Source organism: Lepidochelys kempii, chromosome 9 (assembly GCF_965140285.1).
Source record: "Lepidochelys kempii isolate rLepKem1 chromosome 9, rLepKem1.hap1, whole genome shotgun sequence".
Classification (NCBI taxonomy): domain Eukaryota; kingdom Metazoa; phylum Chordata; order Testudines; family Cheloniidae; genus Lepidochelys; species Lepidochelys kempii.
The window spans coordinates 61,587,686-61,600,924 of record NC_136388.1 but is presented as its reverse complement, the minus strand read 5'-3'; the positions used below and the strand labels follow the sequence as shown (position 1 = coordinate 61,600,924).

Here is a 13,239-nt window from a genome sequence, read left to right as displayed (position 1 = left end):
AAGGAGAATTTTCCATAAGAATTTAGTTTTCCCAATTATGTTTTTTTTCCATTTTTCATGGCTTTTCACTTCTCATAGAAAATAGTAAAGTTTCATTATTAACCTGTCATCAGTAAAAACTGGTATACAAATTAAATAAGTATCTTGCATTTATTTCTATTCACCATCTATTTTACTGTCATAGAAAACTAGAGAAATGTGCTTTCTAAAACTTTTTTCAACGTTAGTTAAGTTTGATATTGGACTTTTTTTCCCCTTCAAACTATACAAATCTAGGAAATAAAAAGATAAAGTTTACTTTCACACTTTCATTTCTAAAAATAAACCATTACTGATATTCTGTATATTCCCTGTTAAGATCTAAAAATCACATTACCACAATTCAATTAATAACCTGCTATGGAGCCTGAACTCCATCCACAGCTACTTGCAAGAACGTTGCATGATTTAGAAAACTAGAGTGGAAATCAATGCAAATTTAGCAAAGATAATATAGATATGGGTGGAATGAAAAAGAGAATAATATCTGGAAAAAGAAATAGTAAGAAACCTAACAGACATTAGCTAGTAAATTGACCTTGTAGTTTAAAGCTTTTTGAATTGGCGACCCTCTGTCTTCCTCATAACATGGGCTGTCTCTTTCCATTCTTCCTGGCTGAATAGGAATATTACCTTCCCTGTGGTTGCAAGCCTACAAGAAAAGGATCACTGCATGTGGGATTCAGTGTGGGTACTCTGCAGATAGTGATACATGCAATCTGAGCAGCACATGGCAGGCTTCCAGAGCTGAGAAAAGACCCACTATTTCCAACTCACAATTTTACTGTGAGTCTCATAATATTCGGTGTTTTGTTAAAACCCCAGGCCCTGGAATCATGAGATTACACAAGAATCTCAGCTTTCTTTTTTTTTTTTTTAAAGTTTCTAGCCCTCATTGTTGCAGAGAAAAGCTTGAAAATCTGAATTCTGAAGGCTCAAAGACCAGAAAGCAAATGAAAAGCACTCAACATTTATTGTTTTTTAATATCTCATGATTTTAGCCAGTCTCATAATTCTGGGGGGCCTGAGTCATGATTTTTGAGTCACAATTTCAAAACTGTTAACACCATGCAGGGTGTTGGAGTCTGGCACATCCACTTCGCCAGATGAAGACACACTCATATCTATATATAAATGGCAACTATCCTCAATATACAGAAGTGAAGGGAATACACAGGAAGCCACGTCCATGTATATTTTTCACACCAATCTGATCCAAAACAGAAATGAACACCCACTGCTGGCTAATCCAGCCTTGAGCACGTACCAAGCTGTAATTCCAGTTATTTCTAGCTATCCAGTGACAAGTGACAGAAACAGATCTCCCAGTAACTCTGAATTACTGACACAGCAGGGATTAAAGCTACTTTGCTTTGCCATTTTAAGCAGAAGCCTCGGTCATTTCCCTCAGCTACTCTTCCCCAGCTAAACACATAGTGTTTCTGTCTGGCTCACTTGCAGGAATGTTTGTTCTCTTTCTCTTCTTGCTTGATTCCCCTCCATTCTCAACTGCACTTTCAGAAACCAGAGGGCCAGTGGTGTTGGTAAACTGCAGAGGTCCGTTGTTAGTGGCAGGATCAAAAGGCAGCTGGTTTAATCCTGTAAAAGAGAAATAATTCGTTAGGCAAATATTTTCAGATTTTCATGATCTTCATACAGTATCACAGAAATTAGAGAAGAAAAGACACATCAGATACCATATACCGCATGCCCTGAGGGACTAGTGCAGGATTCTTTCCCTCACTCTGTTCTCCAGGGATTTGTCTGATAGCTGTCACTGCAAGCCAGGGTTGAATGAGCTCTCCCTCCCTGCTCTAGGGTGACCAGACAGCGAGTGTGAAAAATCAGGACAGGGGGTAGGCGGTAATAGGAGCTTATATAAGAAAAAGACCCAAAAATAGGGACATCTGGTCACCCTACCCTGCCCTGTTGATGAACTGGGGGAACAGATATAAGGAACTGACTATATTTGCATAGACACACTTACTTTACTCAGTTCAGAAGCTCCCCTGCTACTTACTGGCATGACCCCATTTTAATTCATTATTTCTTCCCATGACCCCAGACAGCATGGAGGATGCTATTTTGCTCTATAAAATGGTATCCTCTGCACAGTATGATCTCATACACATGGTGTGTGATGTCCTGCTGTGTAGAGGACACCATCATGTATCGCCAAATGATGTCCTCCATGAATCCTGACTTGCACACATGCACGGAGCAAAATGGCATACTCCACACATTTGGGATCACTGCACCACCTCTGCTGATGGTGTGACCCCACTTGAGGTTGTGACCCATGGTTTGGGAAATGCTGGCCTAGGTGATCAGCAGAGATCTGCTTTGACAAAGTGATCAATTTAGGCTGTTTTGGGTTAAAATTCACGTTAGTCTTGAACTCTATTTAAAGTGTTCTAGACGCCGTTTGACCCTCCCCATCCAGTGTTTAAGGACATATCTGATCAGACCAGACTCAATTTAGAGTCCTCATTTCTGTTCAGTGATCATGAGAGCTGAAATCACAGATGAGCGATCTAGGGGCTGAACCTTACACTTGATGTGTGGACAGTACTGCAGTGACAGTACACAGCATACAGAACCAGTTGGGTTCCTCACTAGCCAGTGAACCTCTAAGAACTGGGCTAAAGGATGGAATCTCAGAACACAGCATTGCATCAAGAGGCAAGGACATCAGCGAACAGCAAGCAGCGGCTGTGAGAGCAGTGTGAGCAGCAGCAAATGAGGCAGCGACAGAGACAACAGTGGTGAGACGGGGCGGCAGCAGAGCCACAGAACCATTTGGCAAGTGGTTCTCAAAAGACAATGGATGCCAGATTCTCCATACTGGACTCCATCAACCTGGAGGTATCCAAGGACATCAGTGCTGCTCCCTCTGGGCACAGAACCACTTTGGTAAATAGCTCTCCAGAGAAGACAGTGCCAGGACCTCAATACTAGATTCTCTCAACCTAGAGACACTTGAAGACCATAAACACTTTGGCAAGTGGCTCAGAGTCAAGGGCTTTCACTCCCCCTTGTGTACCTGTGGAACCTTCCATGAGCAGGGAGGCAAGGAAAGGAGAGTGGCCCCAATGGCTAGGACTCACCAGATGGTTCTGGAAGCTTGTCCAACAAGTTGGACTATGCAGAGGCCTCTCAACTGAAATTCCACTACATGAAGCAACACTAGTCTCAGTTTGAGAGCTTTGTAAGCGGTACTCAGTAATGCACTTATCACACAGCTAAACAACAAGAGTCTAAGGGGCAATGTGATACAGCAGAGCAAAAACTGCTAGGAACAGCATGAGACTGTTCACAATGGAGTTCATCATGGAACACAGTGGAGTTTATCTTCCCTCACCGCTTTCTGCTATGCTGTATTCCAACTTCTTCATTTACAAGTGTTTACATGTGACTGGAATCTTGGCAAGGATTCCAAGCTAAACCATGCATGGTCTGAACAGGTGGCCGGCTACTATTTCAGCCCCTATTGCGTAGAACGAGTGTTTGATTTCAACACACACTTAAAAAGCCTATAAGGTTGAGCTCTGATATTCCTATTGTGAGCGTTAAATATCACCACATAAATGTCTGAAACCTCATTATAAATACCTGAGCTTTGACAGGTCATGAAGTTCACAAGCAATAATATGTTATATATAAATGCAAATGATTTACAAACTCTGGGCTAAAGGAAGCAGGGCCATTTCCTTGTGCAGAAGAGGGATGATCTTTGGTTTAGTGCACAAAAACTACAGCTAACTAAGAAAATAACTATGCAGTAGCATTCAGAAGCTCCAGTCAGGATTGGGACCCCACTGTCCTAGATGCTGTACAACACAGAGGAAGACAGAGTTCCCACCCTGCACAACAATTTTTCACCTATGAAATATGGTGACCAAATGCAAAAAACAAACATTTTCCAGTGTCTGTGTGAAAATGGCAAATGGAGCTTGCAATGAGACAGAACACTTTACTTCAAAACAACGCAACCTCTCTGCCTCTAATGATGGGCTGGAATTCTTTTCAGAAGTCTGCTTTCCTCATGGCACCTGCACTAAAAACTCCCAGCACTGCTCTAACATGGGGCAGCTCCAATTTAACATTGGTGGGAGCTTTTGTACAGAATATCCTCCCATGTTTGCACCAGGAATGATGGTTTCTTCCTAAAAGTGGGTGGGGAACAAGGCCCTGCCCCTCTGTGGCCTTGACCCTGCCCTTCCTATCCCGCCCAAGGCCAAGCCGGAGCCAAGGAGCCTGGGCCCCTCCCCCTGCCTAGAATGGGCGGGGCTCCCCAAGAGCAGCCCCCAGCCTGTGTCCTGTGTCCCCCACTCAGGGCAGATGAAGGGTCGGCGGCTCCCCACAGCTGCCCACATGACTCTTATCCTGGCTCCAGTTTGGCCTGGGGATGGGGTATTGGGGACCAAAGCGCTGCAGCCAGGCCATGGTAACAGCCATCCAGGCAGCTGTTGAGTGGGAGGTCTGGGGGGTGGGGACACAGACCAGGGGCTGCTCTCAGGCCCCTCCACCCCAGGCATGTGGACAGTCCACAGCTCCCCACAGCTGCCCAGGTTCCCCAGGCCGGGCTCCAGCTTCCAACCTGGCCGGGGCCAGGCCTCAGGGGTAAGAGGAAGGGAAGGGCCAGTGGTGAAAAATGGATTGGCCAGGCCCGGCCTGTCCACTTTCAATAGTGGGAGAACCATGGCCTCTTGCCCCCCTTTCTCCCAGTATTGACGCCGCTGGTTTGGATCACCATCTAGATAATGTGCACCAGGCAGTGATGGAGAATCCACCACAACCCAATCCAACTAACCCTATTTCAACGGTTAATTACCCACACTTGAAAATTTGTTTTATTTCCATGTAGAATGTGTCTAGTTGTAACATTTCCAGCCTTTGTCTGCTGTACTGAAGAGCTCATTCTCAAATATTTGTTCCCCATGTAGGTACTTATAAACTGATGGTCACCTCTTAATTTTTTCTTTGTTAAGCTAAATAGGTTGAGTTCCTTGAGTCTATCACTAGAAGTCATGTTTTCCAATCCTTTAATCATTCTCGTGGCTCTTCTCTGAACCCTCTGCAATTTGTCAACTTTCTGTAGACACTAGAACTGGATACAGTCTTCCAACAGTGGTCGCACCAATGCCAAATACAGAGATATTTACTCTATCTACTCCTGTTTGTGCATCCTATGATTGCATTAGCCCTATTGGCCAGAATGTCTCACTGGGAACTCAAGTTCGGCTGATTATCCACTGACCTCCCAAGTCTTTTTCAGAGCCACCATTTCCCAGCATAGAGTCCCCCATTCTGTACGCATTTCGTCCTGGACCCCCACTCAGGGCAGATGACACACTTTGCCGAGATGTGTGCTTCTCCCAGGCAGTGGAGGCACCATTGATGCTTGTCACCAGTGGAAAAGGAATGAGGGCAGGAGACAAAGCTCTTGAAGCCAAGGATCCTGAGCAGTGATGAGGGATCGAGTCCCCCGACTGGGGAGAGGTCTTACTAAACTACAGACTATGCTACAACTATAATCACTATATCAACTATATTAACTATCCCAAATAAGCTATACAGCATAAGCTAAGTCTAATTATTTACAATAAAGGTAACTCTCTTCTCTGGATAAGAGTGAAGGGCCAACAGGGGCTCAGACTCAGGCCATGCGGCAATATGAGGGAACTGGAGTGGCATCGACCCACACTGGCCCTTATACCATCAGTCAGGCGCACAAGGAGACGTACTGTGCATGTGTGGGTCAACAGACGCTACTGGGAAAGAAACTTCTGAATTCGGGTGCTTGGCACACATGCACACTAACATGTGGAATACACATAGGGAGCATTGCTCAAAGAAGGACGTTGATCATGGTGTAGCAGACAGAGCCTGGCGCAAGATTTAAGGCCTGAATCAGATGTGGTGAACCAAAATCAGGCCATGTATTCAAGCAGACGCTTGTAAGTTCACTCTCCAGTACATGAACTTGGCAACGCTGTTGCTAATGTACCAGGCACTAGATATTTATGTAAATATATTCCAGCTAGTACAGATACATCCCAATTTAGTACCAAAGAAAATAGTTTAACAAAATAATGAATTGGGGTTTTTTTGTCCAAGATATCAGGAACAAGGAGAGGAAACAAACAGATGTTATGAAATACGTAAGGTAAGTTGTGTATTCTAGTTGTTTGCCTTAGCCTATAAATGGCGGGGTACTTCGCCATAACCCTTGATTCAGCCACTGAGACAGCAGAAATTCCAGCTGCTGATTGAGCTGTTCTTTGCCATGGGGCTCTTGTGTTAGCATACCTGTAACCACGGAGCCAGCTATCACAGAGCTAGGGTGTTAGCAATAAACCTGGCCGAGTGCCTTTGTCACTAAACAATGCCTGTGGTCTTTCTTTCTAAGTAATATCAAAGTCTGTTGAACAAGCAGGCTGCCTTATCTGCTGCTAATAATAAGCAAAAACAGAAGCACTGAGCAGCCTGAACAGAGTTACTAAGGCAACAACATTCCAGCCATCAGCACTCAACTACACTAGGCAGCATTATCAATGTCTGCTATACCAGCTATCTGCATGCGCACACACATGCAAGCCAAGTGACAACACATGGAAATTGCATCTCGCTGTTGACTGCTACAGCTTCTTTGGCTGCTGTTGGAGGACTGTCTTTTTCATTCAGCTGGGTACACTAAAAGTTTTGAAACTGCATGGGAACAGGTCTGGCTTCAGAGATGATCTTTCTTTTTTAAGCATTTTAATGTTGAAAGCCTTGAAAGCACCCTGAGTCAATACAGATGAAACTCTTGTAATCTGTGAATTACGTTTAAAATGTTGCATTATGACATGAATATTGATGCATTAACAACAACATTTTCGAGGCTGTGTATAAAAAAATTACCACAAATATGAACTTGGTTAGTATTGAAGCTCTAAATAACTTTTTGGTGTTAACAATGAAATAATTTTGTTTTGTAATGACAAAGAATTTTATTCCATGTTGAATTTATAAAAGACAAGTTATTAACTTTATAGCAGCACATGACAGAATTCCAGTTCTCTTTATTTAGTTACAGGGAAATAGCAATCTTTAAAACAGTTTATTGTGAAAAATCTTAATCTAAAGCCGCCCACTCAGGTTGTTAAAAGAAAAACACTAAACAAAAATGGTATTAAAATCATATTTCCCAACTATCACATTACTCATTTTGTTTGTATTTATATCCCTTTCTCCTTCAATCCTTTGTCTATTTCCACTGTAAACTCTTCCAGGCAGGGGCTTATTCAAGGTTTGTACAGTGCTTAGCACGATGGGGGTCTCAGTCTCAGGGTTTGTCTACCCCTGAAATGCTACACTGGCACAGCTACAGCTGCGTTGCTGTAGCACATCAGTGTGGACACTACCTTTGTCAATGGGAGGGGTTCTCCTGTCAGCATAGGTAATCTACCAACCCAAAAGAAAAAAAAAAAACTTTTGTAGTGATCATCAGGATGGCCCATTTTCAACAGCTGGATGGCCCAGTTTCAAAGATGTTTTTTCTCCTGCTGATAATAGCCCACTTTAATTGATTAGTCTCATTATAGCTGGTATGGCAACACCCATTTTTTCATGTTCTCTGTGTGTATATATATATATCTTGCTATTGTAACTTCCACTGCATGCATCTGATGAAGTGGGTTTTAGCCCGCGAAAGCTTATGCCCAAATAAATCTGTTAATCTCTAAGGTGCCACAAGGACTCCTCATTCTTTTTGCTGATACAGACTAACACGGCTAACACTCTGAAAGTAGTGAGGCAGTGGCAATCAGAAACTTCAATCCCATATAGGAACTGGCAGCCATTCTGAGTACGGGGAAACTCTATTGAAGCCACAGATTCTACTGGACCATTAGTCTGATGACCTGTATAGCACAGACCATAGAATTTCCCCAGAATAATTCCTAGAGCAGATCCTTCTGAACAACCATCCAATCATAGAAAGTGGAATAGAGAAAGTAGCAAATCTGCACCATTTCATGACATAGGGACTACGGGACGGGAGGAGAATCTGTCCATCTATCAGCAGGATTCCAGCAATAGTGGTTGAGAACTACTGATTTAGCTCATTGTTAAAGCACCAGCTGCACTGCTTCTTAAAGGTTTATTTAAACAAGTTTGGTTCTCACTGATTAGCATGACCCTAGAACAACAAGGAATTGTAGCTCTTTACTGGAAATGAGATGTTTTAAACCTAAAAGCTCTGGAGTTTTGGTTTTGTTGGTTATTTAACGCATCTCCTGAAATGATGACTATAGTAAGTGTCTGCTACATTCTTCAAGGCACTGCATGGCCAAGAAAAAGTTCTTTTGGTAAGATATATAGTAACCATAGTGTGAGAACTCAAGTCAGTCTTATTTGTATTATTCAGTAAAGTAAGAAATGATCCTATTTCTACGAAAAACACTTTGCATATTTTGTATTATGCTCTGCATCTTCCTATTTATTTTTTGTTTTGTAAAATCCCAGTAGAAAATATACTGCTTTGATATAGTCACGACTACAGAAAACACAGAAGCCTTTCTTTCAGGGATGTGCACCTGGCTCTTCTGGATAAAAATTATTCAATAAGACATTGAAACCATAAGGCAAGCAGATCTCCAACAGTTACTTAGGCCTAGTCTCCATTGGAAAGGCTTTGCTGGTATAGCTAAACCAATGGTTCTCAACCAGAGGTACACGTACCCCTGGGGGTACGCAGAGGTCTTCTGGGGGTATATCAAATCATCTAAATATTTGCCTAGTTTTACAAAAGACTACAGAAAAAGCATGAGCTAAGTCAGTACAAACTAAAATTTCATACAATTACTTGTTTATACTGCTCTATATACTATACACTGAAATGTAAGTACAATACTTATATTCCAATTGATTTATTTTATAATTATATGGTAAAAATGAGAATAAGCAATTTTTCAGTAATAGCGTGCTATGACACTTTTGTATATTTATGTCTTGTTTTGTAAGCAAGTAGATTTTAAGTAAGGTGAAACCTGGGCGTACGCAAGACAAATCAGACTCCTGAAAGGGGTAGAGTAGTCTGGAAAGGTTGAGAACCACTGAGCTAAACCACCAAATACCCGCTAGTGGAGATGTTATTTATACTAGCGAAAAGGTCTTTTGCTGGTATAACTTACACCAATTCCCCAAACAAAATAAGCTATACTAGAAAAAGTACTTTTCTTGCTAATATAACAGCAACTATGCTAGAGCTTTTGTGGACATAATTATGTCTGTTAGGGGTGTGATTTTTTTTCCACTCCTAACAGACATAGCTATGCTGGCAAAAGTTTTAAGTGTCTTTAATGAAACAAGCTAACCAAGGCAAAAAAGAAACCGAAGCTTTTGCTGTAAATTTCAATCAGCTGGATGCCCAGAAACTGTATACAAGTCTATTGTTCTAACTGAACACAATTCAATTCACCAGCTGCTGGACTAGAGAGCTGATTTACTGTATTGCTCTGTAACAGTAATCTTGAAACACTGACTCAGATCCCTACACTTCATCTCCCCGATATCCACTTAGCAGAGAGAGAAAAATCAATGCACATATTCAAGTCTAAATACCATCTGACTGTCACTCAGTGAAAACAGAAATGGGTCCTATTCTTCACTTCTTTTACTCTTATTAACGTCATTTATTTGAACACCAACTTACAAAAGAAATACCCTGTAGAAGGAATGATACTGCATGCTGTGATGGAGGGGGTGGATGAACTAGCCCAGGCCTTACCATAATTTTTTTTCCCCCCAACATTGAGCAATATTCACCATCCTGAACTATAAGCCTTCTAGTCTTTGTTCTGGCATCACATTTATTTCTAACAATGCAACAATGTCTGTGTTTAGAAATGTTAAGGAAATCTTGAATAATTATGGTATTACACAAAGGTGACATTTTGTGATATTTAATTGGTTTCTCTTAAGTCTATTCCATGAAATAACTTGATGCCAAAAGATGTTCTGCTTCTCTGTAAACATTTTGCTAGCAATTTCTTTCTTTTTTTATTTCTGCCAGTAGCTGTAGAGGAAGAAATTACGTGATATTTCTCTGTTTAAATGCCACTCATTTCAAAATGGGATAGGAAAATGTTTAGAAGTTGCTATTCTGAATTCACTTTAAGTCCCCATTCAAAGGTGCATTCCAAATCTACTGCAATAAATTAGAAAATGTAGAGTGAAGAAACATGGGAGGGGAACAGAAAAATGCCAAATGCTTGAAAATTGCTTTTCAATGCAAGCTCCCCAGATGATAACCTAATAGTAGTAGCAGACCTTAGACGTGTGCAATTCAAGGCAAGAAATTCATGCACAATTGGGGAATCAGGATTATCAGTTCAAAATACATAGAAAACTACTAGACCCACTGTAGCTAAGGTTTGCATAAAACATGACTGCCACTATCAAGCCAATATAACCCTCTAACAATGATCACCTGGTGATACCACAGAGAAATGTATTTTCGGGGGGGGAAAGAGAGCAAAGTATATACTGTACCTGTATACTGTACCAAGAACATTGCAAGATGCTGCTGGCAAAATTCCTCAACAGATCCTACAGTTACCCTGCCACTCCCAACTCCACAATAAAAGAAAAAAAGATCACAACAGTTCAGCACACGTAGGATGCTCTTGTTCAGCTCAGTTACTTGTATGGAGCTGACCTACAGCAACCAGAGCAAATGAAGGATCCTAACGCTAGTACAACTGACACTACACTTACACAAAAGGCAGCAGGGGAAAATCCAGGAATCGCGAGGGTGAGGGATTGAACTGGCTTTTATGAATTGTTGCCACTGCTGCATGTGTTGCTATCAGTCTCCAGTGACTGACACTTGTAGGCTGACTCTTGAATGGGGGGGAAGATTGAAGAGCAGGTAGAGAAGCAATTAGCAGCATGTTCATGTGTGAGGGATTTCAAACTTTAGTGACTTGAAAAGTGGCATGCAGCTGACACATCTGAACTTCACAACATGCATGCCTTGCAAGCTGCTGCTTTAGCACAGAGAGCAGCTAAGCACTGGTAATGCCTTGGACACAATTACGAGTGCCAGAGAACACAGCACTCCTTTTGTTCTGAAAAAGTTCACATTCCAGTAGAATATCTAATTTCCCTCAAAGTGATCATTTTAAAAAAGCTCCAGTATAGATATTAAAAAAAAAAAAAAAAAAAACCAAATTCTACTGAACACCACCTCTTCAGACTGAAAGAAGGAAGGAGGAATGGTCAAGCCTTAGTGTTTATTGAAACTCATCTACACATCTAAAATATTTGCAGAGCTACAAAAAATTGTATATAGCTGTGACGGGTTGCCTCCCTTTAAGGTGACACCTGATGTACTGGGATACCACTGAGCCCACCTGTTCGGCCAGCCTGGGTCTCCTTTACCCTGTCTTGCAAAGCCAGGCTCTTAAGCCTCCTCTAGCGCGCGCACACACACACACACAGAGGCAGGGCCACGTCCAACTGGAGAAAGACACAGACACTGAGATCAGCTCTGGGAAAACTCCGCTTGAGGGACTTGCTCCAGCACTCAGGTGCTGACCTCAGAGAGCAGACCCAATGGTATATTGTCTTGTGCTGTATAGAAAGATCTGCACAGCACAAGCTCATAAAAATTCACCCTCTCCCTCAATGTGAAAAGAGATATGCACAGCTTCCCCCCCCCCCGATATGGATTGCACAAAGTAGGTTTAATAATAAACAAAACAAATTTATTAACAGTGAAAGGCAGATTTTAAGTGAATATAAGGGACAGCAAACAGAACAAAGCAGATTACTAAGCAAATAAAACAAAACACACAAACTAAGCTTGATTCACTAAAGAAACAGGTTACAAAATGACAGGTTTCAGAGTAACAGCCGTGTTAGTCTGTATTCGCAAAAAGAAAAGGAGTACTTGTGGCACCTTAGAGACTAACCAATTTATTTGAGCATAAGCTTTCGTGAGCTACAGCTCACTTCATGCTGTAGCTCACGAAAGCTTATGCTCAAATAAATTGGTTAGTCTCTAAGGTGCCACAAGTACTCCTTTTCTTTTTGACTTAATAGTGTCACAGCTATGTCCCAGGACGGAAGGAAAGAGATTAGCATATTCACAATCTTATTGTTTCTGCCTAATGGCCCATCAAGGCTGTGATGACCGGTTGTCTGGTGTGTGTCTCCCAAATACACACACAGCGGTAATTGTTACATAGTCAATATTCCTAACTTTAGATACAGAAATGATACATGCATACCAATTTGATAATCACATTCAGTAAATCATAACCTTTCCAAGGATATCTTACATGAGCCACCTTGCATAAAGTATATCTTAGATATGCCATATTCCTATCATAACCATATTTCTATGAAGACTATGGGCTGTAACGTCACAATAGCCATAAACAAAAACTACCTTAAAAGGGGACTGAGGCTGGGTGAATGTCACACTCCCTCAATGCAATCCCTTAAGACAAGAAAATGCCAAGTTCCAGGACTGCATTTATCTGTACACTTTGTCAACACAGCATGGGATTTATCTTCTATACCAGTTTCAAAAGCAAATAAACTTCAAGAAATACTAGGACTTTTCAGGTCCTACATCTAGCAGTGGAAACCAGAACCAAAGCCAACAAAGATTTTTTAGTCACCTACAGATCTCCATAGATGTAGGGGTTTAGAACAAAGCTGACAGCTGCTGTCAGCAATGATGGCAAAGATATCCATGTCTTGAGGACTTCAACATACACATCAACAAGTGCTCTAATGGAAAAGCCCAAAAGCTCTTCACCTCTCTTGCCTCCTTAGGCTTTTCATATGTCATTTTCAGTCCAACCCACAGAACTAGCTACACATTAGAAACTATTTTTGAACTAGATGTGGAGATAGAAGACATCACAATCCAGCCACTGTCTTGAACAGACCCTCACCTCATTCAGATAATTGGTTAGAGCTCTCCCTGCTTCCAGACAACATGAAAGGCACAACTAGAGCTGGATAAAAAGTTTCACACACAACTCTTTTTTGGCAAAAAATACAGATTCAGCAACACTGAAAGGTTTTGTGAATTCAGGTCATTTTGGGGGAAAAAAAAAAAAGGTAAACGTTTCATTTTTCAGTTTGAAATGACTTTTTATTCCAGTTACCCCATGCAGTATTTCCAAACACCAAGCA

The 13,239-nt window shown here is 41.6% G+C and overlaps 1 protein-coding gene across 13 annotated transcripts in view; it reads right to left on the bottom strand.

Moving 5' to 3' along the window:
* The window catches only part of ENOX2 (ecto-NOX disulfide-thiol exchanger 2), a 135,529-nt gene that overhangs the window by 83,131 nt on the left and 39,159 nt on the right, over positions 1-13,239 (bottom strand). For 10 of the 13 annotated variants that reach the window (XR_012160888.2, XR_012160891.1, XR_012160896.2 and 7 more), the window contains one exon: positions 1,495-1,638. Coding sequence is in view for 4 of the 13 variants with exons in the window: in XM_073360663.1 (XP_073216764.1) it covers positions 1,495-1,638 (144 nt within the window). In the remaining 9 variants the exon portion in view is untranslated. The other 3 variants (XR_012160892.2, XR_012160893.2, XR_012160894.2) reach the window with 2 other exon arrangements.